The 27,839-nt window shown below is 38.9% G+C and overlaps 1 protein-coding gene and 1 long non-coding RNA gene across 3 annotated transcripts in view; one reads left to right on the top strand and one right to left on the bottom strand.

The window, feature by feature from the left end:
• The window catches only part of LOC138423163 (uncharacterized), a 76,187-nt gene extending 74,181 nt beyond the window's left edge, over positions 1-2,006 (top strand). The window contains exon 5 of one of the 2 annotated variants that reach the window (XR_011250153.1): positions 246-2,006. This is a non-coding gene — a long non-coding RNA (uncharacterized lncRNA). The remainder of the gene's footprint in view (positions 1-245) is intronic. The other variant, XR_011250154.1, reaches the window with a different exon arrangement.
• TTC6 (tetratricopeptide repeat domain 6) overlaps positions 1-27,839 on the bottom strand; it is a 211,827-nt gene that overhangs the window by 45,291 nt on the left and 138,697 nt on the right. The window contains exons 17-21 of the mRNA XM_069558767.1: positions 25,727-25,847; positions 24,173-24,323; positions 21,466-21,548; positions 20,484-20,560; positions 19,683-19,843 (exon numbers count right to left, since the gene is read on the bottom strand). Of these exons, the coding sequence (XP_069414868.1) occupies positions 19,683-19,843; positions 20,484-20,560; positions 21,466-21,548; positions 24,173-24,323; positions 25,727-25,847 (593 nt within the window). The remainder of the gene's footprint in view (positions 1-19,682; positions 19,844-20,483; positions 20,561-21,465; positions 21,549-24,172; positions 24,324-25,726; positions 25,848-27,839) is intronic.

Genomic DNA, 27,839 nt, shown 5'->3' with positions numbered 1-27,839 from the left:
ACGTCCATGGTTTTGCTGAGCATTGTTGAGCTGCCTGTATATTGAAGCTCAGGGTGTGTTCCTGTGTTGCTGGAGAATTTGTGTGGTATGTCTTCCTCTGGATTTTGTTGGCCCTTGGGTGGTACTTGGTTTCAGTGTAGGTATGGAGGCATTTGATGAGCTCCTATCGATTAATGTTCCCTGGATTCAGGAGTTCTCTGATGTTCTCAGGATTTGGACTTAAGCCTCCTGCTTCTGGTTTTCAGTTTTATTTTTACAGTTGCCTCAAGACTTCTCCATCGGGTGGCTCAGGACTGACAGCATCTTCGGAAGTCCACCATGCACCTTTCGTCTGTTAGGTTTGGTCCTCATGAGTGGTCACCGCTCCTATACTGGGCTGCCCTCACCCATCCTCACAGCCTGGCTGCTCTGACCCCTCCTGCAATCTGAGCGATTTTCTTATTGGAGTTCAAAATAGATCATTAAGCAGCGGAGACAACTCACAACATCAACAATGCTTTTGGCCCAAGAACTGCTAATGAATGTACAACACAGTGATGGTTCAAAAAGTTTTGCAAAGGAGACACGAGACTTGAAGATGAGGAGCACAGTGGCTGGCCATTGGAAGTTGATAACGAAAACTGAGAACCATCATCAAAGCTGATCCTCTTACAACTACATGAGAAGTTGCCAAAGAACTCAACGTCAACCATTCTACAGTCATTCTTCATTTGAAGCAAACTGGAAAAAAGGTGGAAAAGTTTGATAAGTGGGTGTTTCGTGAGCTGACTGGAAATCAAAAACATTTTTGTTCTGAAGTGTCATCTTCCCTTTATTCTACACAACAATGAACCATTTCTCAATCAGATTGTGACAAAAAGTAGATGCTATACAACTGGCAATGACTTGCTCAGTGGGTGGACAAAGAAGAAGGTCCAAAGTACTTCCCAAAGCCAAACTTGCACCAAAAAAAGGTCATGCTCACTGTTTGGTGTTCTGCTGCTGGTCTGATCCACTACAGCGTTTTGAATCCCAGTGAAACCATTACATCTGATAAGTATGCTCAGCAAATCAATGAGATGCACCGAAAACTGCAACACCTACAGCTAGCATCGGTCAACAGAGAGGGCCCAATTTTTCTCCATAACAGTGCCCAACCGCATGTTGCACAACCAATACTTCAAAAGTCGAACAAGTTGCACTACGAAGTTTTGCCTCGTCCACCATATTCACTTGACCTCTTGCCAACCGACTACCACTTCTTCAAGCATCTTGACAACTTTTCAAAGGGAAAACACTTCCACAACCAGCAGGATGCAGAAAATGCTTTCCAAGAGTTCATCAAATCCTGAAGCACAGATTTTTACACTACAGGAATAAATAAACTTATTTCTTGTTGGCAAAAATATGTTGATTATAATGGTTCCTATTTTGATTAATAAAGATGTGTTTGATAAGGAACCCAAAGCTGGGTTCTGTGACAACCTAGAGGGGTAGGATGGGGAAAGAGGTGAGAGAGAGGTTTAAGAGTGAGGGGACAGATATATACCTATGGCCAATTCATGCCGATGTATGGCAGAAACTGTCACAATGTTGTAGAGTAATTATCCTCCAATTAAAAATAAAATTAAATTAAAAAAATAAGGATTTGTTTGAGCCTAGCTAATAATGATTTAAAGTTCAAGGTCCAAAACTGCAATTACTTTTCCACCAACCTAATAGATAAATACTTAATAATTGAATAAACTGGTTTTCAATGAACCTGGCCGTCTTAACAGCCAATTTACTCTGATTTTAATTGTTCAGTTGTCAATATGGGAAATCAGTGTCCTAATCATTTTCCATTTATCCTGCATGACATTGATGTACTCAATGTACTGACAATGTGATAAGTAAATTTATACTAAGTGATGAAATTATTTTGCTATAATAATTTCTTACAGTTAGATTTATTGTTTTGGTGGGAAACATGTCTTTAGAATATTGTCAACAAACAAGCATTAATAAAATGTGTTGAATAAATAAAACAACGTAGTAGGTTTTACAGTGTGCAGACTGACTATAGTAAGCCAAGCTTTACCAGAAGCTTTGGTCTAGTCCCTCACTGCTTAGGTGGCCTTTGGAAATGAAACTGAATGTAAGGAAACAATTTCTAAAACCGTGAAAAACTTATATGCCTAAATACACAAAATACCAGTTGTAAGTTGCCTTCCTCCATGTAACATAGACCCAAGTGATACAGACAGTCTGCTGAAGCTGCTAAGGAACTCGGTCCTTTATCAGAATAAGAAATGAGATCCAACGCCTTTTTAAACATTCTCATGGCTTCCTATAATGATTTTAAAAAAGAGAGAGTGAGGGAAGGTAATGTTTCTCTATAATATTTATTTAACATGACAGCCTACATAATAAAGGGAATCCTGAGTACACAGCCTTACTCTCATTTCACATAAGGACACACAGATCTAGTAAAGACATGGATCTTGTCAGTGCATGGCGAGAGGACCCAGGTGGGGAGTCTGACCTACCTACCTGCCTGGCCTATAAGCAGGTATATCAGTAGGCTTACACAAATGGACTTTTGGAACTATAATTTCTAAATTCTTTTCTTTTTAGTGAAAATTTATGTGAGTTTAATCTATGAAAAAGAGAGCCATACAAGACTAATTTCTAATTCTAAAGGGCATTTTCTCATAGTCTTCAATCAGACTTCAATTTATAGACCCGTTTATGACCAGTTGCCTAGTAAGTCTCCAGAAGGGAATGCTGGCCAGCTGTTATGTAGTAAAAGTTCTCTACGGACAATCTCTGAGGCGGTTTTAATCACCCTTTATTTCATTCTGCTGTGCTCGCAAGGGAATTCCATTGACATGAGAGAATAAACTAACATCAAAAATTACCCATTTAAACTATTCCGCCAAAAGAGTTGAAATTCATTAATGAAAAAAATTCAGTTTCCCAGATAAAGACAGCTTTTCATAATTAGTGACTCTCTGTATTAACCTATACAGAAATGCAGATGCTTATGACTCTTTAGCCCACTTAATGACATGCAATTGCTAAAGAAACGATGAGGTTTAACTTGGATATGCGGTGTCCTGTGTGCCCACCATTGGTTTCTGCAATATATTTACAGTCCATCTCAACATTCAGTGGCTCAGCTGGTAAAGAATCTGCCTGCAAAGAGGGAAGACCTGGGTTCGATCCCTGGGTTGGGAAGATCCCCTGGAGAAGGTAACAGCTAGCCACTCCAGTATTCTGGCCTGGAGAATTCCATGGACTGTATAGTTCATGGGGTTGTAAAGAGTTGGACATGACTGAGAGACTCACTTTCAACATTAAACGCAAGACCTTGGGACAGAAAAAACACCAATCAACTTCGCAGTTTCCCTCCTTTTTAATTTTCAAAGTCCCTCTATCTTCTTCATTTCCATCTCTTTCTCTCCTGCCTTTGGATGGTTTCCTTTCTTCTTCTCAGAGCTAACTCCTTAAGCTGTGCCTTTGACCCCAACTCCATCCCCACGGAAGCCTGCTAGTTCCTTCCACTTCTGAATCTCTGCCCCTTCATTGTCTCCTTGACTCCCTACAGTCTTCCATCACATTTACTTTAAAATGAACGCATCTTCACTTCCTCCTGCTTTCTCCTTCAGCTGATGTCTCACCTCTCTTTCCTTCACTACTATTGAAAGTAGTGGTCATCCTTGCTAGGTTTACCAGGAAGGCCTATTTACATTCTAAACACAATACTGAGGGGGGCGGTCCTAAGATGGCGGAGGAATAGGATGGGGAGACCACTTTCTCCCACACAAATTCATCAAAAGAACATTTCAACACTGAGTAAATTCCACAAAACAACTTCTGAATGCCAGCAGAGGACATCAGGCACCCAGAAAAGCAGCTCATTGTCTTTGAAGACAGGTAGGAAAAAATATAAAAGACAAAAAGAGACTAAAGAGGTAGGGAGGGAGCTTAGTTCCAGGAAGGGAGTCTTAAAAAGAAAGAAGTTTCCAAATACCAGGAAATATTCTCACTGCTGAGTCTGTGGCGAACCTTGGAAGCACAGAGGGCAACATAACAGGGAGGAAAAATAAGTAAATAAATAAACCCCACAGATTACGAGCCCAACAGTAACTCCCCGAGTAGAGAAGCAGCACAGATGCCTGCATCCACCACTAGCAAGCTGGGGCTGGGCAGGGAGGTGCAGGCTGCATTGCTTTACAAGGATCGGGCCCAAATGCCCCGTATGCCCTGAGTGTAACCAGAGCGAGCTAACTTGGGCTAGCAAACCAGTCTGTGGGATAGCTACCACGCTTATAAGGATCGGGCCCAAATGCCCCGTATGCCCTGAGTATAACCAGAGCGAGCTAACTTGGGCTAGCAAACCAGGCTGTGGGATAGCTACCACGCAAAAAGCTCTAACATAAGACACCACCAGGACCTTGCACAGAACAAAGGATGGAACAGAATTAGCCGGCTGCAGACCATCCCCCTCTGGTGACAGGCAGCCAGAGTCAGAAGGGCCAGAAGCGGGCAACGACAGCCCCAGAGAGACATTACCTACGAAACTACAAACAGGCTTCTTTGCTAACTAAGACTTCTTGGGGTTCTGGACAGTCATCATCCGCCTGAGAAAGTACACCAGCTGTACACCCAGAAAACTAAGTAGCAAGGACAGGAGAGGCGATAAGTCGCAGTGACCGCACTCGCCAAACACCTGAGCTACTCGGACCTGGGAAGGGCACAAAACACAGTCCCAACCACTCTGCGCCTCTGGGGGCTACCTGAGTGCCTGAGCCTGAGCGGCTTAGACCTGGGAGGTGCATGCAGCCCAGGGCCGGCCTCAGACGGTTCCCAGTGGAGCAATCTAGAGCCTGATCTGTGTGTGCCGTGAGCAGGGGCGGGCCCAGTGTGGCTGGGACACTGCGAGCACTCGCCAGTGTTATTTGTTTGCAGCATCCCTCCCTCCCCACAGTGCAACTGAACAAGTGAGCCTAAAAAAAACTGTCCACCACTGCCCCCCTTGTGTCAGGGTGGAAATCGGACACTGAAGAGACCAGCAAATAGAAGAAGCTAAAACAGAGAGAACCGCCTTTGAAGTGACAGGTGCAATAGATTAAAATCCTGTCATTAGTACCCACTACATAGGAAGGGGCCTATAGATCTTGAGAAATATAAGCCGGACCAAGGAACTATCCAAAAATGAACTGACCCCACACTGCCCACAACACCACCAGAGAAAGTCCTAGATATATCTTTACCATTTTTACAATCATTCTTTTTTTTTGATGTTTGTTTTTTTCTTCCTTCTCTTAACACTTTTTAATTTTTAAGTCCTCTATTTCTCCTTTAGTTTTCATTTTTATAACCTGCTATTACTTTCCTCCCCCCCAAAAAAGACCCTATTTTTAAAGCAAACTTCGTATATATTTTTTTATTTTATTTTTTATTACCTTTTTTAATAATTCTTGTGACTTTGTTTTTTTTTTCTTTTTCTTTTTTCTTCTCCTTCTTCTATTTTTTAATATTGTATTTTTGAAAATACAATCTCTACTCTAGATTTTTAATCCTTGCTTTTTGGTATTTGTTATCAATTTTGTACCTTCAAAAACACAATCTTCAGTACCCATTTATACTTGACAGCGAGATTACTGGCCTGACTCCTCTCTCCTCCTTTGGGCTCTCCTTTTTCTCCACTAGATTGCTCCTGTCTCCTCCCTCCCCCTTTTCTTCTCTACCCAACTCTGCAAATCTCTGTGTGTTCCAGACAGTGGAGAACTCTTAGGGAACTGACTACTGGCTGGATCTGTCTCTCTCCTTTTCATTCCCCTCTTTTATACTCCTGACCACCTTTGTCTCCATCCTCCCTCTCCTCCTCTCTGTATAATTCTGTGAACATCTCTGAGTGGTCCAGACTGTGGAGTACTCATAAGGAAGTGATTACTGGCTAGCTAGCTCTCTCCTCTTTTGATCCCACCTCATCTCATTCAGGTCACCTCCAACTCCCCCCTCCCTCTTTTCTTCTCCATGTAACTCTGTGAACCTCTCTGGGTGTCCCTCAATGTGGAGAAACTGTTCATCTTTAACCTAGATGGTTTATCAATGGTGCGATATAGAAGGGGAAGTCTTAAGACAACTGTAAAAATAAAACTGAAAACCAGAAGCAGGAGGCTTAAGTCCAAATCCTGAGAACATCAGAGAACTCCTGACTACAAGGAACATTAATCGATAGGAGCTCATCAAACACCTCCATACCTACACTGAAACCAAGCCATCACCCAAGGGCCAACAAAATCCAGAGGAAGACATACCACACAAATTCTCCAGCAACACAGGAACACACCCTGAGCTTCAATATACAGGCAGCTCAACAATGCTCAGCAAAACCATGGACGTCTCATAACTCATTACTGGACACCTCATTGCACTCCAGAGAGAAGAAATCCAGCTCTACCCACCAGAACTCCGACACAAGCTTCGCTAACCAAGAAACCTTGACAAGCCACTGATACAAACCCACCCATGGTGAGGAAACTCCACAATAAAGAGAACTCCACAAATTCCCAGAATACAGAAAGGCCACCCCAAACACAATAATATAACCAAGATGAAGAGACAGAGGAATACCCAGCAAGTAAAGGAACAGGAGAAATGCCCACCAAACCAAACAAAAGAGGAAGAGATAGGGATCTACCAGACAAAGAATTCCAAATGATGATAGTGAAAATGATCCAAAATCTTGACATCAAAATGGAATCACAGATAAATAGCCTGAGACAAGGATTGAGAAGATGTAAGAAAGGTTTCACAAGGACCTAGAAGAAATAAAAAGAGTCAATATATAATGAATAATGCAATAAATGAGATCAGAAACACTCTAGAGGCAACAAATAGTACAATATCGGAGGCAGAAGATAGGATTAGTGAAATAGAAGATAGAATGGTAGAAATAAATGAATCAGAGAGGGAAAAAAATGAATTAAAAGAAATGAGGACAATCTCAGAGACCTCCAGGACAATATGAAATGCTCCAACATTCAAATTATAGGAGTCCAGAAGAAGAAGAAGACCAAAGAAAGACCATGAGAAAATACTTGAGGACATAATAGTTGAAAACTTCCCTAAAATGGGGAAGGAAATAATCACCCAAGTCCAAGAAACCCAGAGAGTCCCAAACAGTATAAACCCAAGGCAAAACACCCCAAGACACATATTAATCAAATTAGCAAAGATCAAACACAAAGAACAAATGTTAAAAGCAGCAAGGGAAAAACAACAAATAACACACAAGGGGATTCCCGTAAGGATAACAGCTGGTCTTTCAACAGAAATGCTTCAGGCCAGGAGGGAATGGCAAGACATACTTAAAGTGATGAAAGAAAATAACCTACAGCCCAGATTACTGTACCCAGCAAGGATCTCATTCAAATATGAAAGAGAAATCAAAAGCTTTCCAGACCAGCAAAAGCTGAGAGAATTCAGCACCACCAAACCAGCTCTCCAACAAATGCTAAAGGATATTCTCTAGACAGGAAATACAAAAAAAGCATATAAAACCAAACGCAAAAACAATAAAGTAAATGGCAACGAGACCATACTTATCAATAAACACCTTAAACGTAAATGGATTGAATGCCCCAACCAAAAGACAAAGACTGGCTGAATGGATACAAAAACAAGATCCCTATATATGTTGTCTACAAGAGACCCACCTCAAAACAAGGGACACATACAGACTGAAAGTGAAGGGCTGGAAAAAGATATTCCATGCAAATAGAGACCAAAAGAAAGCAGGAGTAGCAATACTCATATCAGATAAAATAGACTTTAAGGCTGTGAAAGAGACAAAGAAGGACACTACATAATGATCAAAGGATCAATCCAAGAAGAAGATATAACAATTATAAATATATATGCACCCAACATAGGAGCACTGCAATATGTAAGACAAATGCTAACAAGTATGAAAGGGGAAATTAACAATAACACAATAATAGTGGGAGACTTTAATACCCCACTCACACCTATGGACAGATCAACTAAACAGAAAATTAACAAAGAAACACAACCTTTAAATGATACAATAGACCAGTTAGACCTAAAATTGATATCTATAGGACATTTCACCCCAAAACAATGAATTTCACCTTTTTCTCAAGTGCTCACGGAACCTTCTCCAGGATAGATCACATCCTGGGCCATAAATCTAGCCTTGGTAAATTCAAAAAAATTGAAATCATTCCAAGCATCTTTTCTGACCATAATGTAATAAGATTAGATCTCAATTACAGGAGAAAAACTATTAAAAATTCCAACATATGGAGGCTGAACAACACGCTTCTGAATAACCAACCAATCACAGAAGAAATCAAAAAAGAAATTATGCATAGAAACGAATGAAAATGAAAACACAACAACCCAAAACCTGTGGGACACTATAAAAGCAGTGCTAAGGGGAAAGTTCATAGCATTACAGGCATACCTCAAGGAACAAGAAAAAAGTCAAATAAGTAACCCAACTCTACACCTAAAGCAATTAGAAATGAAATGGATAACCCCAGGGTTAGTAAAAGGAAAGAAATCTTAAAAATTAGGGCAGAAATAAATGCAAAAGATACAAAAGAGACCATAGCAAAAATCAACGAAGCCAAAAGCTGGTTCTTTGAAAGGATAAATAAAATTGACAAACCATTAGCCAGACTCATCAAGAAACAAAGGGAGAAAAATCAAATCGATAGAATTAGAAATGAAAATGGAGAGCTCACAACAGACAACACAGAAATACAAAGGATCATAAGAGACTACTATCAGCAATTATATGCCAATAAAATGGACAACGTGGAAGAAATGGACAAATTCTTAGAAAAGTACAACTTTCCAAAACTGAACCAGGAAGAAATAGAAAATCTTTACAGACCCATCACAAGCACGGAAATTGAAACTGTAATCAGAAATCTTCCAGCAAACAGAAGCCCAGGTCCAGACGGCTTCACAGCTGAACTCTACCAAAAATTTCGAGAAGAGCTAACACCGATCCTACTCAAACTCTTCCAGAAAATTGCAGAGGAAGGTAAACTTTCAAACTCATTCTAAGAGGCCACCATCACCCTAATACCAAAACCTGATGAAGATGCCACAAAAAAAGAAAACTACAGGCCAATATCACTGATGAACATAGATGCAAAAATCCTTAACAAAATTCTAGCAGTCAGAATCCAGCAGCACATTGAAAAGATCCTACACCATGACCAAGTGGGCTTTATCCCAGGGATGCAAGGATTCTTCAATATCCGCAAATCAATCAATGTAATTCACCACATTAACAAATTGAAAAATAAAAGCCATATGATTATCTCAATAGATGCAGAGAAAGCCTTTGACAAAATTCAACATCCATTTATGATAAAAGCTCTCCAGAAAGCAGGAATAGAAGGAACATACCTCAATATAATAAAAGCTATCTATGACAAACCCACAGCAAACATTATCCTCAATGGTGAAAAATTGAAGGCATTTCCCCTAAAGTCAGGAACAAGACAAGGGTGCCCACTTTCACCGCTGCTATTCAACATAGTTCTGGAAGTTTTGGCCACAGCAATCAGAGCAGAAAAAAGAAATAAAAGGAATCCAAATTGGAAAAGAAGACGTAAAACTCTCACTGTTTGCAGATGACATGATCCTCTACATAGAAAACCCTAAAGACTCCACCAGAAAATTACTAGAGCTAACCAATGAATATAGTAAAGTTGCAGGATATAAAATCAACACACAGAAATCCCTTGCATTCCTATACACTAATAATGAGAAAGTAGAGAAAGAAATTAAGGAGACAATTCCATTCACCATTGCAACAAAAAGAATAAAATACTTGGCAATATATCTACCTAAAGAAACTAAAGACCTATATATAGAAAATTATAAAACACTGATGAAAGAAATCAAAGAGGACACTAATAGATGGAGAAATATACCACGTTCATGGATTGGAAGAATCAATAGAGTGAAAATGAGTATACTACCCAAAGCAATCTACAGATTCAATGCAATCCCTATCAAGGTACCAGTGGTATTTTTCACAGAGCTAGAACCAATAATTTCACAATTTGTATGGAAATACAAAAAACCTCGAATAGCCAAAGCAGTCTTGAGAAAGAAGAATGGAACTGGAGGAATCAACCTGCCTGACTTCAGGCTCTACTACAAAGCCACAGTCATCAAGACAGTATGGTACTGGCACAAAGACAGAAATATAGATCAATGGAACAAAATAGAAAGCCCAGAGATAAATCCACACACCTATGGATACCTTATCTTTGACAAAGGAGGCAAGAATATACAATGGATTAAAGACAGTTTCTGTAACAAGTGGTGCTGGGAAAACTGGTCAACCACTTGTAGAAGAATGAAACTAGAACACTTTCTGACACCATACACAAAAATAAACTCAAAATGGATTAAAGATCTAAACGTAAGACCAGAAACTATAAAACTCCTAGAGGAGAACATAGGCAAAACACTCTCCGACATACATCACAGCAGTATCCTTATGACCCACCTCCCAGAATACTGGAAATAAAAGCAAAAATAAACAAATAGGACCTAATTAAACTTAAAAGTTCTGCACAACAAAGGGAACTATAAGCAAGGTGAAAAGACAGCCTTCAGAATGGGAGAAAATAATCACAAATGAAGCAACTGACAAACAACTAATCTCAAAAATATACAAGCAACTCCTGCAGCTCAATTCCAGAAAAATAAACCACCCAATCAAAAACTGGGTCAAAGAACTAAATAGACATTTCTCCAAAGAAGACATACGGATGGCTAACAAACATGAAAAGATGCTCAACATCACTCGTTATCAGAGAAATGCAAATCAAAACCACAATGAGGTACCATTTCACACCAGTCAGAATGGCTGCAATCCAGAAGTCTACAAGCAATAAATGCTGGAGAGGGTGTGAAGAAAAGGAAACCCTCTTACACTGTTGGTGGGAATGCAAATTAGTACAGCCACTATGGAGAACAGTGTGGAGATTCCTTAAAAAACTGGAAATAGAAATGCCTTATGACCCAGCAATCCCACTGCTGGGTATACACACAGAGGAAACCAGAACTGAAAGAGACATGTGTACCCCAATGTTCATTGCAGCACTGTTTATAATAGTCAGGACATGGAAACAACCTAGATGTCCATCAGCAGATGAATGGATAAGAAAGCTGTGGTACATATACACAATGGAGTATTACTCAGCCATCAAAAAGAATACATGTGAATCAGTTCTAATGAGGTGGATGAAACTGGAGCTGATTATACAGAGTGAAGTAAGCCAGAAAGAAAAACACCAATACAGTATACTAACACATATATATGGAATTTAGAAAGATGGTAACAATAACCCTTGTATTGTGAGACAGCAAAAGAGATGCAGATGTACAGAACAGCCTTTTTGATTCTGTGGGAGAGGGAGAGGGTGGGATAATTTGGGAGAATGGCATTGAAACATGTATAATATCATATAAGAAATGAGTCACCAGTCTAGGTTCGATGCAGGATACAAGATGCTTGGGGCTGGTGCACTGGGATAACCCAGAGGGATGGTATGGGGAGAGAGGTGGGAGAGGGGGTTCAGGAGTGGGAACTTAAGAAACCCATGGCGGATTCATGTTGATGTATGGCAAAAACAACACAGTATTGTAAAGTTAAAAAAAAAAGAACATTAGAATTATAAAGTGCTGAAGAAATCTATAAAAGAAAACATTCAAACCTTTTCCTCTAGAGATTAAAAAGATAAATAATTAAATAAATAAATAAACACACACAATACTCTGGTGGCAATGTGGATAAAAACTTTGAAGAGTTATAAGACTATTATATTAAGTCAAGCAAACTAAAAATATGTTCTGAATTAGGACTAATGACCAGAGAAATAGAGAAAGGAAGTGGATTTGAGAGACATATTTAGAAAGTAGAACCAAGAGAACATGACTATTGATTTAGTATAAAGTGCAAACAAAAGTGACCTGGGATTTCTAGCAAAACAATGTCAGGGAGGCAGGGAGGTTAAAGGAAATTTAGGGTTATTCCCAAGAAGGAATTCAATATCATAAAGGTGTCAATTATCCCTAAAATAACCTAGACAGTCAATCCAATTCATCAAAATTCCAGCAGGATTTCTTGTTGCTGTTGTTTTTATTGAGGCATAGTGGCAACCTACTACAGTGTTCTTGCCTGGAAAATCCCACAGACAGGAGCCTGGAGGGCTACAGTTCATGTGATCACAAAGAGTCAGACACAACTGAATGACTGAGCATAGATATTTACAGTAGTGTTAGTTTCTGCTGTACAAAGAAGTGAATCAGCTATATGCATACATATATCCCTTCCTTCTTGGACCTCCCTCCTTCCCACCCCTATCCCACCCATCTGGGTCATTTTAGAGCACTGAGCTGAGTTCCCTGGGCTATACAGCAGGTTCCCACTAGGGTTTTTAATGACTCTTGACAAGCTAAATTTTAAATGTGTATGGAGGAGTAAAAGGCTGAAAAATAACCAGGGATTTCCTGAAAAAATATGGTGTGATGACTTGCTCTACCAGATGTCAAAAATTACAATAAAGCAACAGTAATTAAGACATTGTATTATTAAGCCGGGGGTAGAAATTCTGACCAAAGGAACAGAATAGAGAGCCCAAAATCAGTCCCACACATACATGAAAAGCTACAAAAGGACAGATGTCCTACTTAAATCTTTGATTGAGGAGAATACTTCAGTAAACAATACTGGAACATCTGAGTATCCATATGGGGAAAATTGAAATTTTATCAATATCTCACATCAAAAATATCTATTTAAGGTAGAGAGAGATCTTAAACTGGAGAAGGGAATGGCAAACCACTTCAGTATTCTTGCCTTGAGAACCCCATGAACAGTATAAAAAGGCAAAAAGATAGGACATTGAAAGATGTACTCCCCAGGTCGGTAGGTGCCCAATATGCTACTGGAGATCAGTGGAGACATAACTCCAGAAAGAATGAAGACATGGAGCCAAAGCAAAAACAATGCCCTCTGGTCACAGAAGTAAAGTCCAATGCTGAAAAGAACAACACTGCATAGGAACAAGGAATGTTAGGTCCATGAATCACAGTAAATGGGAAGTGGTCAAACAGGAGATGGCAAGAGTGAATATCGACATTTTAGGAATCAGTGAACTAAAATGGACTGGAATGGGTGAATTTAATACAGAGGACCATTACATCTACTATTGTGGCCAACATTCCTTTAGAAGAAATGGAGTAGCCATCATAGTCAACAAAAGAGTCCAAAATGCAGTACTTGGATGCAATCTCAGAAATGACAGAATGATCTCTTCTCATCTCCAAGGCAAAACATTCAATATCATGGTAATCCAAGTCTATGCCCCAACCAGTAACGCTGAAGAAGCTGAAGTTGAATGGTTCTATAAAGACCTACAAGACCTTTTAGAACTAACATCCAAAAAAGATATCCTTCTCATCATAGGGGAATGGAATTCAAAAGTAGGATGTCAAGAGATACCTGGAGTAACAGGAAATTTGGCCTTGGAATACAAAATGAACCACGGCAAAGGCTAGCGGAGTTTTGCCAAGAGAATGCACTGGTCATAGCAAACACCCTCTTCCAACAACACAAGAGATGTCCCTACATATGAACATCATCAGATGGCCAACACCGAAATCAGACTGATTATATTCTTTGCAGCCAAAGATGGAGAAGCTCTATACAGTCAGCAAAAACAAGACCAGGAGATGACTGTGGCTCAGATCATGAACTCCTTATTGCCAAATTCAGACTTAAATTGAAGAAAGTAGGGAAAACCCCTAGACCATTCAGGTATAACCTAAATCAAACCCCTTACGATTATACAGTGGAAGTGAGAAATAGATTCAAGGGATTAGATCTAATAAACAGAGTGCGTGAAGAACTATGGACGGAGGTTCAGGACTTTGTACAGGAGGCAGTGATCAAGATCAACCCCAAGAAAAAGAAATGCAAAAAGGCAAAATGGTTGTCTGAGGAGGCCTTACAAATAGCTGAGAAAAGGAGAGAAGTGAGAGGCAAAGGAGAAAAGGAAAGATATAAGCATCTGAATGCAGAGTTCCAAAGAATAGCAAGGAGAGATAAGAAAGTCTTCCTCAGCAATCAATGCAAAGAAATAGAGGAAAACAATAGAATGAGAAACTAGACATCTCTTCAAGAAATTAGATACCAAGGAAACTTTTCATGCAAAGATGGGCTTGATAAAGGACAGAAATGGTAGGGATCTAACAGAAGCAGAAGATATTAAGAAGAGGTAGCAAGAATACACAGAAGACTTGTACAAAAAAGATCTTCATGACCCAGATAATCACGATGATGGTGATCACTCACCTAGAGCCAGACATCCTGGAATGTGAAGTCAAGTGGGCCTTAGGAAGCATCACTACGAACAAAGCTAGTGGAGGCGATGGAATTCCAGTCGAGCTATTTCAAATCCTAAAAGATGATGCTGTCAAAGTGCTGCACTCAATATGCCAGCAAATTTGGAAAACTCAGCAGTGGCCGCAGGACTGGAAAAGGTCAGTTTTCCTTCCAATCCCAAAGAAAGGCAATGTCAAAGAATGCTCAAACTACTGCAAAATTGTACTCATCTCACACGCTAGTAAAATAATGCTCAAAATTCTCAAAGCCAGGCTTCAACAGTACATGAAACATGAACTTCCATGTACTTCAAGCTGGATTTAGAAAGGTAGAGAAAACAGAGAGCAAATGCCAACATCTGTTAGATCATCCAGAAACCAAGGGAGTTCCAGAAAAACATCTACTCCTGCTTTATTGACTATGCCAAAGACTTTGACTATGTATATCACAACAAACTCTGGAAAATTCTTCAAGAGATGGGAATACCAGACCACTTTACCTGCCTCCTGAGAAATCTGTATGCAGGTCAAGAAGCAACAGTTAGAACCAGAGATGGAACAACAGACTGGTTCCAAATTGGGAAAGGAGTACATCAAGGCTGTATATTGTCACCCTGCTTATTTAACTTATATGCAGAATATCTCATGGGAAATGCCCAGTCTGGATGAAGCACAAGCTAGAATCAAGATTGCTGGGAGAAATATCAGTAACCTCAGATATGCAGATGATGGCTGCATGGCTCAGGAGTGGCAGCTGCATGGCACAGGAGCTACCTCACGTCCAAGGTCAGGAGCTGCAGCCGTGAGAGGATAACACCACGTCCAAGGTAGGGAGTAGCAGCTGTGCTTTCCTGGAGAAGCCGTGAAGAGATACCCCATTTCCAAGGTAGTAAGAGAAATGCAAGTAAGATGGCAGGTGCTGAGAGAGGGCACTAGAGGGCTGATAGACTGAAACCACAATCACAGACAACTAGCCAATCTGATCACATGGACCACAGCCTTGTCTAACTCAATAAAACTAAGCCATGTCATGTGGGGCCACCCAAGATGGACGGGTCATGGTGGAGAGGTCAGACAGAATGTGGTCCACTGGAGAAGGGAATGGAAAACCACTTCAGTATTCTTGCTTTGAGAACCCCATGAACAGTATGAGTAGGCAAAGAGACAGGACACCAAGAGATGAACTCCCCAGGTTGGTAGGTGCCCAATATGCCCACTGGAGATCAGTGGAGACATAACTCCAGAAAGAATGAAGGGATGGAGCCAAAGCAAAAACAACACCCAGTTGTGGATGGGACTGGTGATAGAAGCAAGGTCCAATGCTGTAAAGAACAACATTGCATAGGAAACTGGAATGTTAGTTACATGAATCAAGGTAAATGGGAAGTGATCAAACAGGAGATAGCAAGAGTGAATGCCAACATTCTCAGAATCAGCAAACTAAGATGGACTGGAATGGGTGAATTTACCTCAGATGACCATTATATTTACTACTGTGGGAAGGAATCCCTTAGAAGAAATGGAGTAGCCATCATAGTCAACAAGAGAGTCCAAAATGCAGTACTTGGATGCAATCTCAAAAACAACAGAATGATCTCTGTTCATTTCCAAGGCAAACCATTCAACATCATGGTAATCCAAGTCTATGCCACTACCAATAACGCTGAAGAAGCTGAAGTTAAATGGTTCTATGAAAACCTACAAGACTTTTTAGAACTAAACCCAAAAAAGTACATCAAGGCTGTATATCCTTTTCATTATAGGGAACTGGAATGCAAAAGTAGGAAGTCAAGAAATACCTGGAGTAACAGGCAAATTAGGCCTTGGAATACGGAATGAAGAAGGCAAAGGCTAATAGAGTTTTGCCAAGAGAACGCACTAGTCATAGCAAACACCCTCTTCCAACAACAAAACAGACAACTCTACACATGGACATCACCAGATGGCCAACACCAAAGTCAGACTGATTATATTCTTTGCAGCCAAAGATGGAGAAGCTCTATACAGTCAGCAAAAACAAGACCAGGAGCTGACTGTGGCTCAGATCATAAACTCCTTATTGCCAAATTCAGACTTAAATTGAAGAAAGTTGAGAAAACCAATAGTCCATTCAGGTATGACCTAAATCAAAACCCTTATGATTATACAGTGGAAGTGAGAAATAGATTTAAGGGCCTAGATCTGATAGACAGAGTGCCTGATGAACTATGGATGGAGGTTCGAGACATTGTACCAGAGACAGGGAGGAGGACTGTTCCCAAGAAAAAGAAATGCAAAAAAAGCAAAATGGCAATCTGAGGAGGCCTTACAAATAGCTGTGAAAAGAAGAGAAGTGAAAAGCAAAGGAGAAAAGCAAAGATATTCCCATTTGAATGCAGAGTTCCAAAGAATAGCAAGGAGAGATAACAAAGCCTTTCTCAGTGATCAATGCAAAGAAACAGAGGAAAACAATAGAACAGGAAAGACTAGAGACATCTTCAAGAAAATTAGAGATACCAAGGGAACATTTCATGCAAAGATGGGCTCAATAAAGGACAGAAATGGTAGGGACCTAACAGAAGCAGAAGATATGAAGAAGAGGTAGCAAGAATACACAGAAGAACTGTACAAAAAAAATCTTCACTCTCCAGATAGTTATGATGGTGTGAACACTCACCTAGAGCCTGACATCCTGGAATGTGAAGTCAAGTGGGCCTTAGGAAGCATCACTATGAACAAAGCTAGTGGAGGTGATGGAATTCCAGTAGAGCCATTTCAAATCCTGAAAGATGATGCTGTGAAAGTGCTGCACTCAATATGCCAGCAAATTTGGAAAACTCAGCAGTGACCACAGGACTGGAAAAGGTCAGTTTTCCTTCCAATCCCAAAGAAGGGCAATGCAAAAGAATGCTCAAACCAGCGCACAACTGCACTCATTTCACACGCTAGTAAAGTAATGCTCAAAATTCTCCAAGCCAGGCTTCAGCAATACATGAACTGTGAACTTCCAGATGTTCAAGCTGGTTTTAGAAAAGGCAGAGGAACCAGAGATCAAATTGCCAACATTCTCTGGATCATCAAAAACGCAAGAGAGTTCTAGAAAACCATCTATTTCTGCTTTATTGACTATGCCAAACCCTTTGACTGTGTGGATCACAATAAACTGTGGAAAATTCTGAAAGAGATGGGAATACCAGACCACCTGACCTGCCTCCTGAGAAATCTGTATGCAGGTCAGGAAGCAACATTTAGAACTGGACATGGGACAACAGACTGGTTCCAAATAGGAAAAGGAGTACGTCAAGGCTGTATATTGTCACCCTGCTTATTTAACTTATGTGTAGAGTACCTCATGTGAAATGAATGCTAGGCTGGATGAAGCACAAGCTGGAATCAAGATTGCTGGGAGAAATATCAATAACCTCAGATATGCAGATGACACTACCCTTACGGCATAAAGTGAAGAAGAACAACGGAGCCTCTTGATGAAAGTGAAAGAGGAGTGAAAAAGCTGGCTTAAAGCTCAACATTCAGAAAACTAAGATCATGGCATCCAGTCCCATCACTTCATGGAAACTAGATGGGGAAACAATGGAAACAGTGAGAGACTTTATTTTGAGGAGCTCCAAAAATCACTGCAGATGGTGACTGCAGCCATGAAATTAAAAGACGCTTGCTCCTTGGAAAAAAAAGCTATGACCATCCTAGACAGCATATTAAAAAGCAGAGACATTACTTTGCCAACAAAGGTCTTTTTACTCATAGCTATAGCTTTTCCAGTAGTCATGTATGGATGTAAGAGTTGGATTATAAGGAAAGCTGAATGTCAAAGAATTGATGCTTTTGAACTACAGTGTTTGAGAAGACTCTTGAGACTCCCTTGGACTGCAAGCAGATCGAACCAGTCAATCCTTAAAGGAAATCAGTCCTGAATATCCACTGGAAGGACTGATGCTGATGCTGAAACTCCAATATTTTGGCAACCTGATGCGAAGAACTGACACACTGGAAAAGACTCTGATGCTGGCAAAGATTGAAGGCAGGAGGAGAAGGGGATGACAGAGGATGAGATGATTGGATGGCATCACCAATTTGCTGGACATGAGTTTGAGCAACCTCCAGGAGCTGGTGAGGGACAGGAAAGCCTGGCGTGCTGCAGTCCATGGGGTCACAAAGAGTTGGACATGACTGAGTAACTGAACTGAACTGAGATCTTAAATTTGAATAGCAAAACTTTTAAACTCTTAGAAGAAATTATTGGGAAATATCTTACGACCCTCCAGTGTTCTTGCCTGGAGAAACCCAGGGACAGCGGAGCCTGGTGGGCTGCCGTCTCTGGGGTCGCACAGAGTCGGACATGACTGAAGCTACTTAGCAGCAGCAGCAGTAGCAGCAGCTGGTGTAGAAAGGGAATTTTTAAACAAGAACTTTTTAAAAATATTTTTTGTTTATTTATTTGACTGTGTCTGGTTGTGGCATGTGGGATCTAGTTAGCCGGCCAGGAATTGAACCCAGACCCCCTGCACTGGGAGCACAGAGTCTTTGCCATGGAACCTCCAGGAAAGTCCAAACAAGAATTTTTTTAAGGCTGTGACAATGAAACAAAAAGTAGATATAGTCAACTACATTAAAATTAAGACCCTCTGCTCATTAAAAGACATCATAAAGAAAATTTAAAAAGCAGGCACAAATTTTAAGAGAATATGATACACATACCACCAACCAAGGATTCATACACAGAACTTATTTTTTTCAATGCCCAAAATCAATATGAACAAGACAAACAAAAATGTGTACAGGAAATGGACAGAACAGTAAATGTGAGCGGCTATTAACCTATAAAATGACACCTCAATTTTAGCTCAAACTGAAAAATGTGAATTAAGACCACAGACAGTTTTATGCACCAAATTGACAAAAATAAAGTTGACAATACCAGTTATCACAGGATGGAGATAAGCAATAATACTCATACACCACAGGTGCAAGAATAAATTGGTAGAAGCCTATGCAACGATGTGCCATTTTCCTGAAAGTCAAACATTTACATTCTCTGTGTTCCAGCAATGTTAACAAAGACATGAAAAAGAAGGCTTAGAGCAACCTTACTCTTAAGAGGAACAAAAAAAAAATAAAAGGGAATAACCTAAATGTTAATTAACAGAAGAATCAATAAATGAATGGCATGATTTAGTTTTGTTTAAAAATGTATATATAAGCTGTAATTCTAAGCACAATATTAAAAATCCATTAATAGGGTTAGTAAACATTACTGAAACGTTTTTCACCTTGTTTCTCTTGGCCTTCATTTGCGCTTTTGCTAATAGAGTACACATGGAGATATCAGGCTTATTCAACGTGATCCCATCCAAGACCTGAATGGCCTTGTCATGGTTCTCACAAAATGAATAAATGAGTGCTTGCTGTATAGGACTTAACTCAATGAGACCTGAAAGGAAAAGAAAGTTTATCAATAACTTTGCCAAGTATCTAGACTTCAATATAATTGTTTTTAGGCAGTCAAGCAATTCAATATTCTGTTTTTACAATGTGAATTTAATAAATCAATATGATACTAAAATCTATTTATTATCAACAAACAATAAGACACTCCAATTACAAACAAAAAAATAATAGTGTAAGCTTGATATAGCCTGTAATAATCTCGGGGCTTTCCAGGTGGTAAAGGGTCCACCTGCCAATGCAGGAGACACAAGAGATGTGGATTCGATCCCTGGGACAGAAAGATCCCCTGGAGTAGGAAATGGCACTCATTCCAGTATTCTCACCTGGAAAATTCCATGAACAGAGGAGCCTGATGGGCTACAGTTCACGGGGTTTCAAAGAATCAAACGTGACTGAGCACACACACATACAATAATCTCTCACAAAACTCACCAGGTTATGAGGCGTTTTACAAATTGATTATATACATACAAAATTGGTGTTTTAAAGTTTTAAAATCCAACTCTGACTTTCAAGTGCACTCTTCGTGCTAGCTGTACATAGCTATAGCAAATAGTATAAAAAGATTAAAGAAGTATTTTAAAATTAAGGCAATGTTATAGTTTTGCATTGATTATATTTACCTTTGTTCATTTCTGCTACTTGGTAAATAGTGAACTTTGCCAGATCATAGCATCTCATTTTAAGAAGATACTGTCCTCTGGAAGAAATAACACTCTTTAAATCTAAGCAGTTAAAAATAATCTGCATTTTTCTAAAATAAAGATTTTATATTACTTAAGATCTTAAATTACATTTATTCACACTTACATATATATGACAAAAACTATGAAAATTTGTGTAAGTCTAAGTAAGCCAATTAGCATGGGGATGTGAGAACAAAACAATTTAGCAAATGTGAACCTAAAAGGAAAATACTCAAGTCTTTTTTTATCAGTATTTAAAATGTTACACTCTGCTGCTGAGAAATTTTAAAGCTAAACATAGGTCAAGGGGACATAAAAAGGGAGAAGTATTTACATAAATTATTAAAATATGGTTCAAGAGTTAAAACACAAAGCAAGCTCTTATCAGAAAGCACTGTTACAGTCCATTTTCCCACATCTGTAAATCCATTTCCCATGTTAGTAATTATATTTTTGGTAGTGTTAACTCATAATTTGCAATAGGTCCTTTCATAGCAAACTCGACTGGGTCTGAAATACAGTTCAAAGTATCGTGTTTTGGTTTTTTTTTTTTTCACCAAATTAGCCGAGGTTTATACTTGGTACCTCTGCAGACACAATCAAAATATATTGCCTCACTTTCATGAGATCTGGGGTAACTATCTAACCAGTAATCTAGAGAAGCCTCAAAGAACTTAAACACAAGATAGTTGTGTTTTGAAACAAGGACAGAACAAAGGGAAAGATCTGCTTGTTACATACATTTTCTTAAAATTCAACAAAAACAGTAACTATATTCGACTTGCTGGTTGGGAGATGGCCATTTCTGGGAGATTAAATGTAAGACAAAGAGGTCAGGGGGATCAAGAAAGAACTAAGGATTCCAACAGCTAGCACAGATTCTGTTATCCCAAGAAGAATTCTATTTCTATGCTCATACCTTATTATATATAATTGGATTCCATCTGGCTGAAGGTGGATAGCATAAGATAACTCTCTTACTGACTTTTTCAGTTTGTGCAACTGTTGAGTGATAAACAGAAGTTTAGCTCATAATAATACTAATTGCTTCCTTCCTGATATTTATTTCCTCCCATTCTTCAACACAGAAATTGTGCAGGAATTCCTCAATGAACGTGGGATACAGTGAAGTAAAAAAAAAAAAAAAAGAAGATGCTAAGTCTTCTGGTTTTTTAAATTATCTTTAAGTTTGAAGAATGATTACATAGACCCACAAATACATAGTTTTAGATAAATATGATTATATCATGTATTCTAGATTCTTTTATTTAGCTTTTTCTCTAGCTTTTCAGTTTTTCTCCCTCAAACATAGCATCTTTTACACCAAACATTACTCATTAGTAAACTAGATCGCAAAGGAAGGTAAAATAAAAAGTCAATTCCATTTAAAAATAAGAGAGGAAAAACAAGCTTCCACTTAAAGGGTAAAATGAATGAGTAAAACAAAATACAATGCTGAAAAAGATACGTTTTAAAATCAATATTCAGTGAAAAGCAAACATTGATTCTTATTTTAATACAGTTTACATAGCATAATCTGGATTTGTACAAATTTTTACAACATTCAGTTCAGTTCAGTTGCTCAGTCGTGTCCAACTCTTTGCGACCCCATGAACCACAGCACACCAGGCCTTCCTGTCCATCACCAACTCCCAGAGTATACCCAAACTCATGTCCATTGAGTCAGTGATGCCATCCAGCCATCAAAAGGAGAAACTAAACAGATTCCAGCAAAATGAACCCAGGACAACAAATGACTCCTCTTACTATGCTGACATGTTGATCCAAATTTATTTGTTCATGGAAGTAGACATACAGAGTGGGTCACGTCAAAAGAGGGAATTCAAAAGGAAGGAGTTTGAAATGTGTTTAATTGTGCAACTTCCGGCCTGCTGCTTCTCAAACTGACCGACCAGGTTGGTGTAATTAATAAACCACCTTGTCATATGTTTGCATTGCTCCACCTGGTTCCAACAATGGACATAGCTATGCACTGAGAAAACCTTGACTGGGAATGATGGAGGCTCATTCTCTGGTCTTTACAAACTTTCCTGGGATTGAACTTCTCCAGGCAGCATGAAATTGGATTTACCCTCGAGGTTGAATCCACACTGTAGCAAAGGTATTCTTCTATATACATACACAGGGTTTGCTTTGTCACTGTTTCATCTACATGGGAACAGACTGTACACACCTTATACTCTTCTAAATCTTGCTCTAGAGTATCTTGGAAATCCCTCTAAATCAGCTGGTATAGTCCTAATTATTCTTTTATTGGCTACATAATGCTCTAGAGTGTGAATACAATGTAATTTACTCAAACATTACTGTGAAGAAATATTTGCCCCCTCACAAAAATAAGTCTTTGAATATATGTCCTTACACCTTGGTATTATGCTAGCGCTTTGGTTTCTAAGCATGTTCGAAGGAAACTTCTGCATAAGGCCTCAGCTCCATCTACAGGGAGTGACACTAAAGGGTCACACTCCATCCCCATCCCTTCCCAAAGGGAAACTCTCCCTGGGCACAATGCCAAAATGGCCACAGGGTCATCCACCTCCACCATCGGGAAGGTAAGGACTCTCGAGTGGGACTCTAGTCACACTGGGTTCTGAGATGTTGACAATGAGAACAGAGCCTCTAGCAAACTCCCAACGGACATGTAGTGTGGGCAAAAAATAAACTTTGATTATTTTAAGATGGTGACTTTGAAGTTTTGTCTGTTGTTGCTGTTTTTCCATAGCATAACACCCTATCTTGACTGAAACCTACATGAGGAGAGGACTTGGAGGAGATGAGGGCCAAAAGGTAACGAGAAGCCAGTTCACATGAACTCTTGCAGACCTTTGGCTTTTGCAGGATATTTGGCTTTTATGCTGAGCACACAAGGGAAGCTATTGAAGGGTTCCAGGCAAAAAAGTAAAATAATCTGATTTATGTTTTAACAGGATCATTGTGCCGTTGTTTTGAAAATCCATCAAAAAGGAATAAAGAACAGAAGCAGCAAGACCAGGAGGCTACTGCAATAACCAGTGAGAAATGACAGTATCTTGGACAGGGTGGTTAGTAGTGGAGCAGTAGAAAGGAGTATCTGCTTTGAAAAGTAGACACAACCAGCTAACACCATATATCTCTGGAAAGTCAAATTTGGTTGGAGTCAGGAAGAACTTTATTTACTGCATTGTTTGAATTTTACACTAAGCATACATTAGTTTTTTAATTTAAATAACTTGTAAAATTCAAACCAAATTTAAAGGAAAATGTGAATGATTTGGATCCCATCCAGTGCACAGATCCCATTCTAGAGAATAAGATTGCGAATGGTTTTAGTTTATTCTTATTTGTATACATATATTACATATATATACAGCTTTTGTAATAAGAAAAAAAGGCATTATTTAAAAAAAAAAAAAAGAAATTCACACCTCATCAGGAGGTGGGCTTTATAAGTGGGCTTTTCTAATTAACTGAATCTATTTAATACCTAATATTCATTGCTTATAAATACACTAGGCTCTGTAAGTAGCTAAAAAAGAATACATATATATTTTAAATTATACTATTTAACAACTATTCAGAAAATTAAAACTTTCTTTAAAAAATCAAGCATCTCAAACTGTAGATACCTTATTATAGGCTTCTGCTCGACAAATATAGCTTTGAATATACATAGGGTCATATCTAATAGCCTCAGAAAAATAGGAAGTGGCTTCAATGTAGTTATCCAGATGTAGCAGATCTATGAGGCCAATATTTATATAGGCCAAAGTCATTGTTCTTTAAAAAAAAATGACAAAGCAAAATATTCTTAGACATTTTAACTATTCCAAATGTTCTCCAATTATAAATGAACCTAATAAAATACATACAGCAATTTATTCAAGGGTTCATTCTCAGGGTTTCACTAAAGCAAAGTAAACCAATTAACTACTTTCTATTAAAAATTACAAACACCTTCATAAAATCCTTAGTAAGGAATAAACATCTGTAGGATTTATCCTAGGAATAGATTTCCTAAAGTCTTCTTGACTCTTAACAATACTTCACTCTTTTTTACTTAATCTTGACTTATCTTGAATAACAAGCTTAGTTTTCCTCAAAAGCTTTTGCCTCAGTCTTATGTTATATTTGCCCCGAGAAAGGGTGTGGAACAATAAGAAACAGCAAGGCTTAGGGTTAAAAATCCTCTCCACAGAGTTATTAACCCAGCTGCTTTTCTATATCAAATAAATACTGTTTTTCTCTCTTAGAATCAAACAATTTTCAACGTAGAACTTTAGAAATTGTGTTCCATGCCTCTATTTCAAAATGAAGAAACTACACATCTTTAGCCCAACTTTGTAGAAGTCCTGACCCTTTGCCTACTGCCCACTTTCTGGCTTTCTGCAACTGAAACTCACTTCTTTCTCCTCCTGACTCAAAAATATCCCAAAGAAAACCACTGCGGCCACTATGGAGCCATGCTCCATGACCTTCCTAGGTCAAGTTGCGTGTTTACCCCAAAGAAGCAAAGTAAGCAGTCTGTCGGATAGCACGAAAATGGCATAATTTGTTACCTTTCTGACAACTTCCATTTTAACGAATGCTTCTTTGGAAAGAAGGGGAATTATTTAGTTAAATCCTGTTTTTACAGTCTGGTTTTCTTACTAGTGTATATAACCTTTGGTCTGTTTCTTTCTGAACCTATATTCTAATGGTATTTGCTTTTTTCTTTTGCATTACTAAACAAAATGCAGTCAGAAGTTCTAAACAGAGGATTTCCTTCCATTGAGTCATATATTATACATTGTAATGATATACCAAGCAGAATATTTTGCCACTATTTTAGAAATAGATGATAATTTTCCATGAACTTAACTTCGAAAAGTTCTAACCTGGTTATCCCCAAACTGCTCTTAATTACTGGTTGATTTTTTTGTCCATGAATATAAACTCCCCTCAAACCCATTCAACCCCTAAAATTTGCAGAAGCAGCTGAGGCAAACAGATGTTGAGAACAGTCCTTATTTTGGAAGTAATCTTATTTTTGGAAGTAGTATTATAATTCTAGGGTGACTTTATATTTGTCTCATTTTTACAAAGTTACTAATGATGAGGGGAGAAAGCTTTTTCTTGCATTTTTGGTATTTTCTTAATTTTATACAAAAGTGAAATCAGTAAGAATGAAAAAGAAAACATACCTTTCTAGAGAAATAACGGCTTCAAAGTCACAAATTGCTAGCAACCAAAGTTTCAGATCTGCATAGAGTATGCCCCGATGTAGGAAACAACTAAGATTCTCATAGCCATCATTTATGAGAGCTTAAAAATAAAGGTATATATTTTATTCAGGTTGTGAGCAAACATATCTGAGTTATATTTTACCCTATACTCCCTCCTACAGATTATTTTTATTTTTTAACATTACATAAAATAAAACATATCTATGGGTGTAATTCCTTAGTGAGTAAAAAAAGTATTCACATATAAAAGTATATTTGTTTATAAATAACAATGTGATTATCCTGGTTCACAAATTCATTAGAGCTGGAAGACATCCTGGTGGTAATCCAGGTAATCTACAAATGAAAAGATTAAGGTCCACATTGCCCACATGCATTAAGGTCCACATGCAAACCAATGTTAAAGATGGGCCTAGAATCTAACCTCTGATTCACTTCAGTGAACTGCAGTCAGAAAGGTGCCATTACCCTTGATGGTCTGTTATTATCAGGTATACAGGAAAGCATCATTACTGGCCAAACAACAGGTACAAGCCCAGACTGGAACAGACAGCAGAGGCCAGGCTTATTTATACACATAAACCAGGAAGGGCAGCTCAAAGAGACCACTCCAGTGCATACAGACCTTGGAGTCAAGGCAGGCAAGTTGACTATGCATGTCCCAAATAACAGAAGCATAGGGCACAAGTAACCTCCTCTCAGGACTCCGGGTGTGTGGGCCTCATCAGTGACCAGTGTAGTCAGTCAATCCTAAAGGAAATCAACCCTGAATATTCACTGGAAGGACTGATGCTGAAGCTGAAGCTCTAATACTTTGGCCACCTGATGCGAAGAGACAAGTCACTGGAAAAGACCTTGAGGCTGGGAAAGACTGAAGGCAGAAGACAAGAGGGTCACAGAGAATGAGGTGGTTGGATGGCATCACCAACTCAACAGGCAGCAGTCTGAACAAACTCCAGAAGACACTAATGGACAGGGAAGTCTGGTGTGCTGCAGTCCATGGGATCGCAAAGAATCAGACACGATTTAGCGACTGAACAATAACCAGTCAGTCTAGAGGTCATCTCACGTTTCCCCCTCAGCTTTCAAACCTATGCAGTGAATTAGATGAGATTTACACAACATATGATCTACATCTTCCAAGTTTCTCGAGCACATTCTAGCTAAAAAGGGAAAGTTTTCAAAAAAAAAAAAAAGATATATAATGTTCACAGTCTGGGACACAAAAAATCACAGTACTATATTCTGGGAAGTATACCGAGCATAAGCAATGATCACACAGATTAAGTAATCACTTGAAGGTCATTTGACTGCTCAGTTTACAGTATGACTGTCTAACAAGGAGAAAGTTAGCTGCAATTTGGGTGGTTACTCTGAAAAACAGAAACATTCTCTTTAGGGCAAAAAAAAATGTATTAGAATTATTTAGCCCCTCTGTGCATCGGTTTTCTCATCAGTAAAATGGAGATGATAATAGTACCTACCTCATAGCATTATACTGAAGAGTAACTGAGACACTCTCTATATAGCATTTAGAATAGTACCTGGAAAGTTGTGAAATGTCTAATGAATGTTAGATATTATTATTAGCTTAGAGAAATATCTTGAGGGTCCATTTAATGAAAGATAAAACTTCTTAGGCTAACCTATAGGATAGGACTGAGGCCAAAATAAAGTTGGTCAGCTCTGAATAATCAACTGACAAGGATTTATATTATCGTGATAGCCTAGAAAAGAGGGGATGAGGAGCCCAAGACATGGAGAAGAGCGAAATATGAGAAAGCGGCTTTTAGGAAGAACAGGAAGAAAGGGGTTTGGCCAGATGGCAGATGTACAGGGCTGACAAAGAGACTAATAAAAGATGAACCTTCAGAAATAAAGGTGTTTAACCTTCAACTTTAAATTATCTGTGCTAACTTTATCTAACGACCCCTAAAACATTCAGTAATAGATGGTAACCATGAGAAGTGAACTGGTGAACCAAAAGGGAGAATCAATCAGAGAGGAGTAGTTAGATACAAAGATTACAAGAGAAATGAACAAGAATCCTCAGTTCCAGGAATCGCTGGCC

This window comes from Ovis canadensis, chromosome 18, assembly GCF_042477335.2.
Source record: "Ovis canadensis isolate MfBH-ARS-UI-01 breed Bighorn chromosome 18, ARS-UI_OviCan_v2, whole genome shotgun sequence".
Classification (NCBI taxonomy): domain Eukaryota; kingdom Metazoa; phylum Chordata; class Mammalia; order Artiodactyla; family Bovidae; genus Ovis; species Ovis canadensis.
The sequence above is the reverse complement of the archived record's forward strand: the minus strand, read 5'-3'. Positions and strand labels throughout refer to the sequence as shown.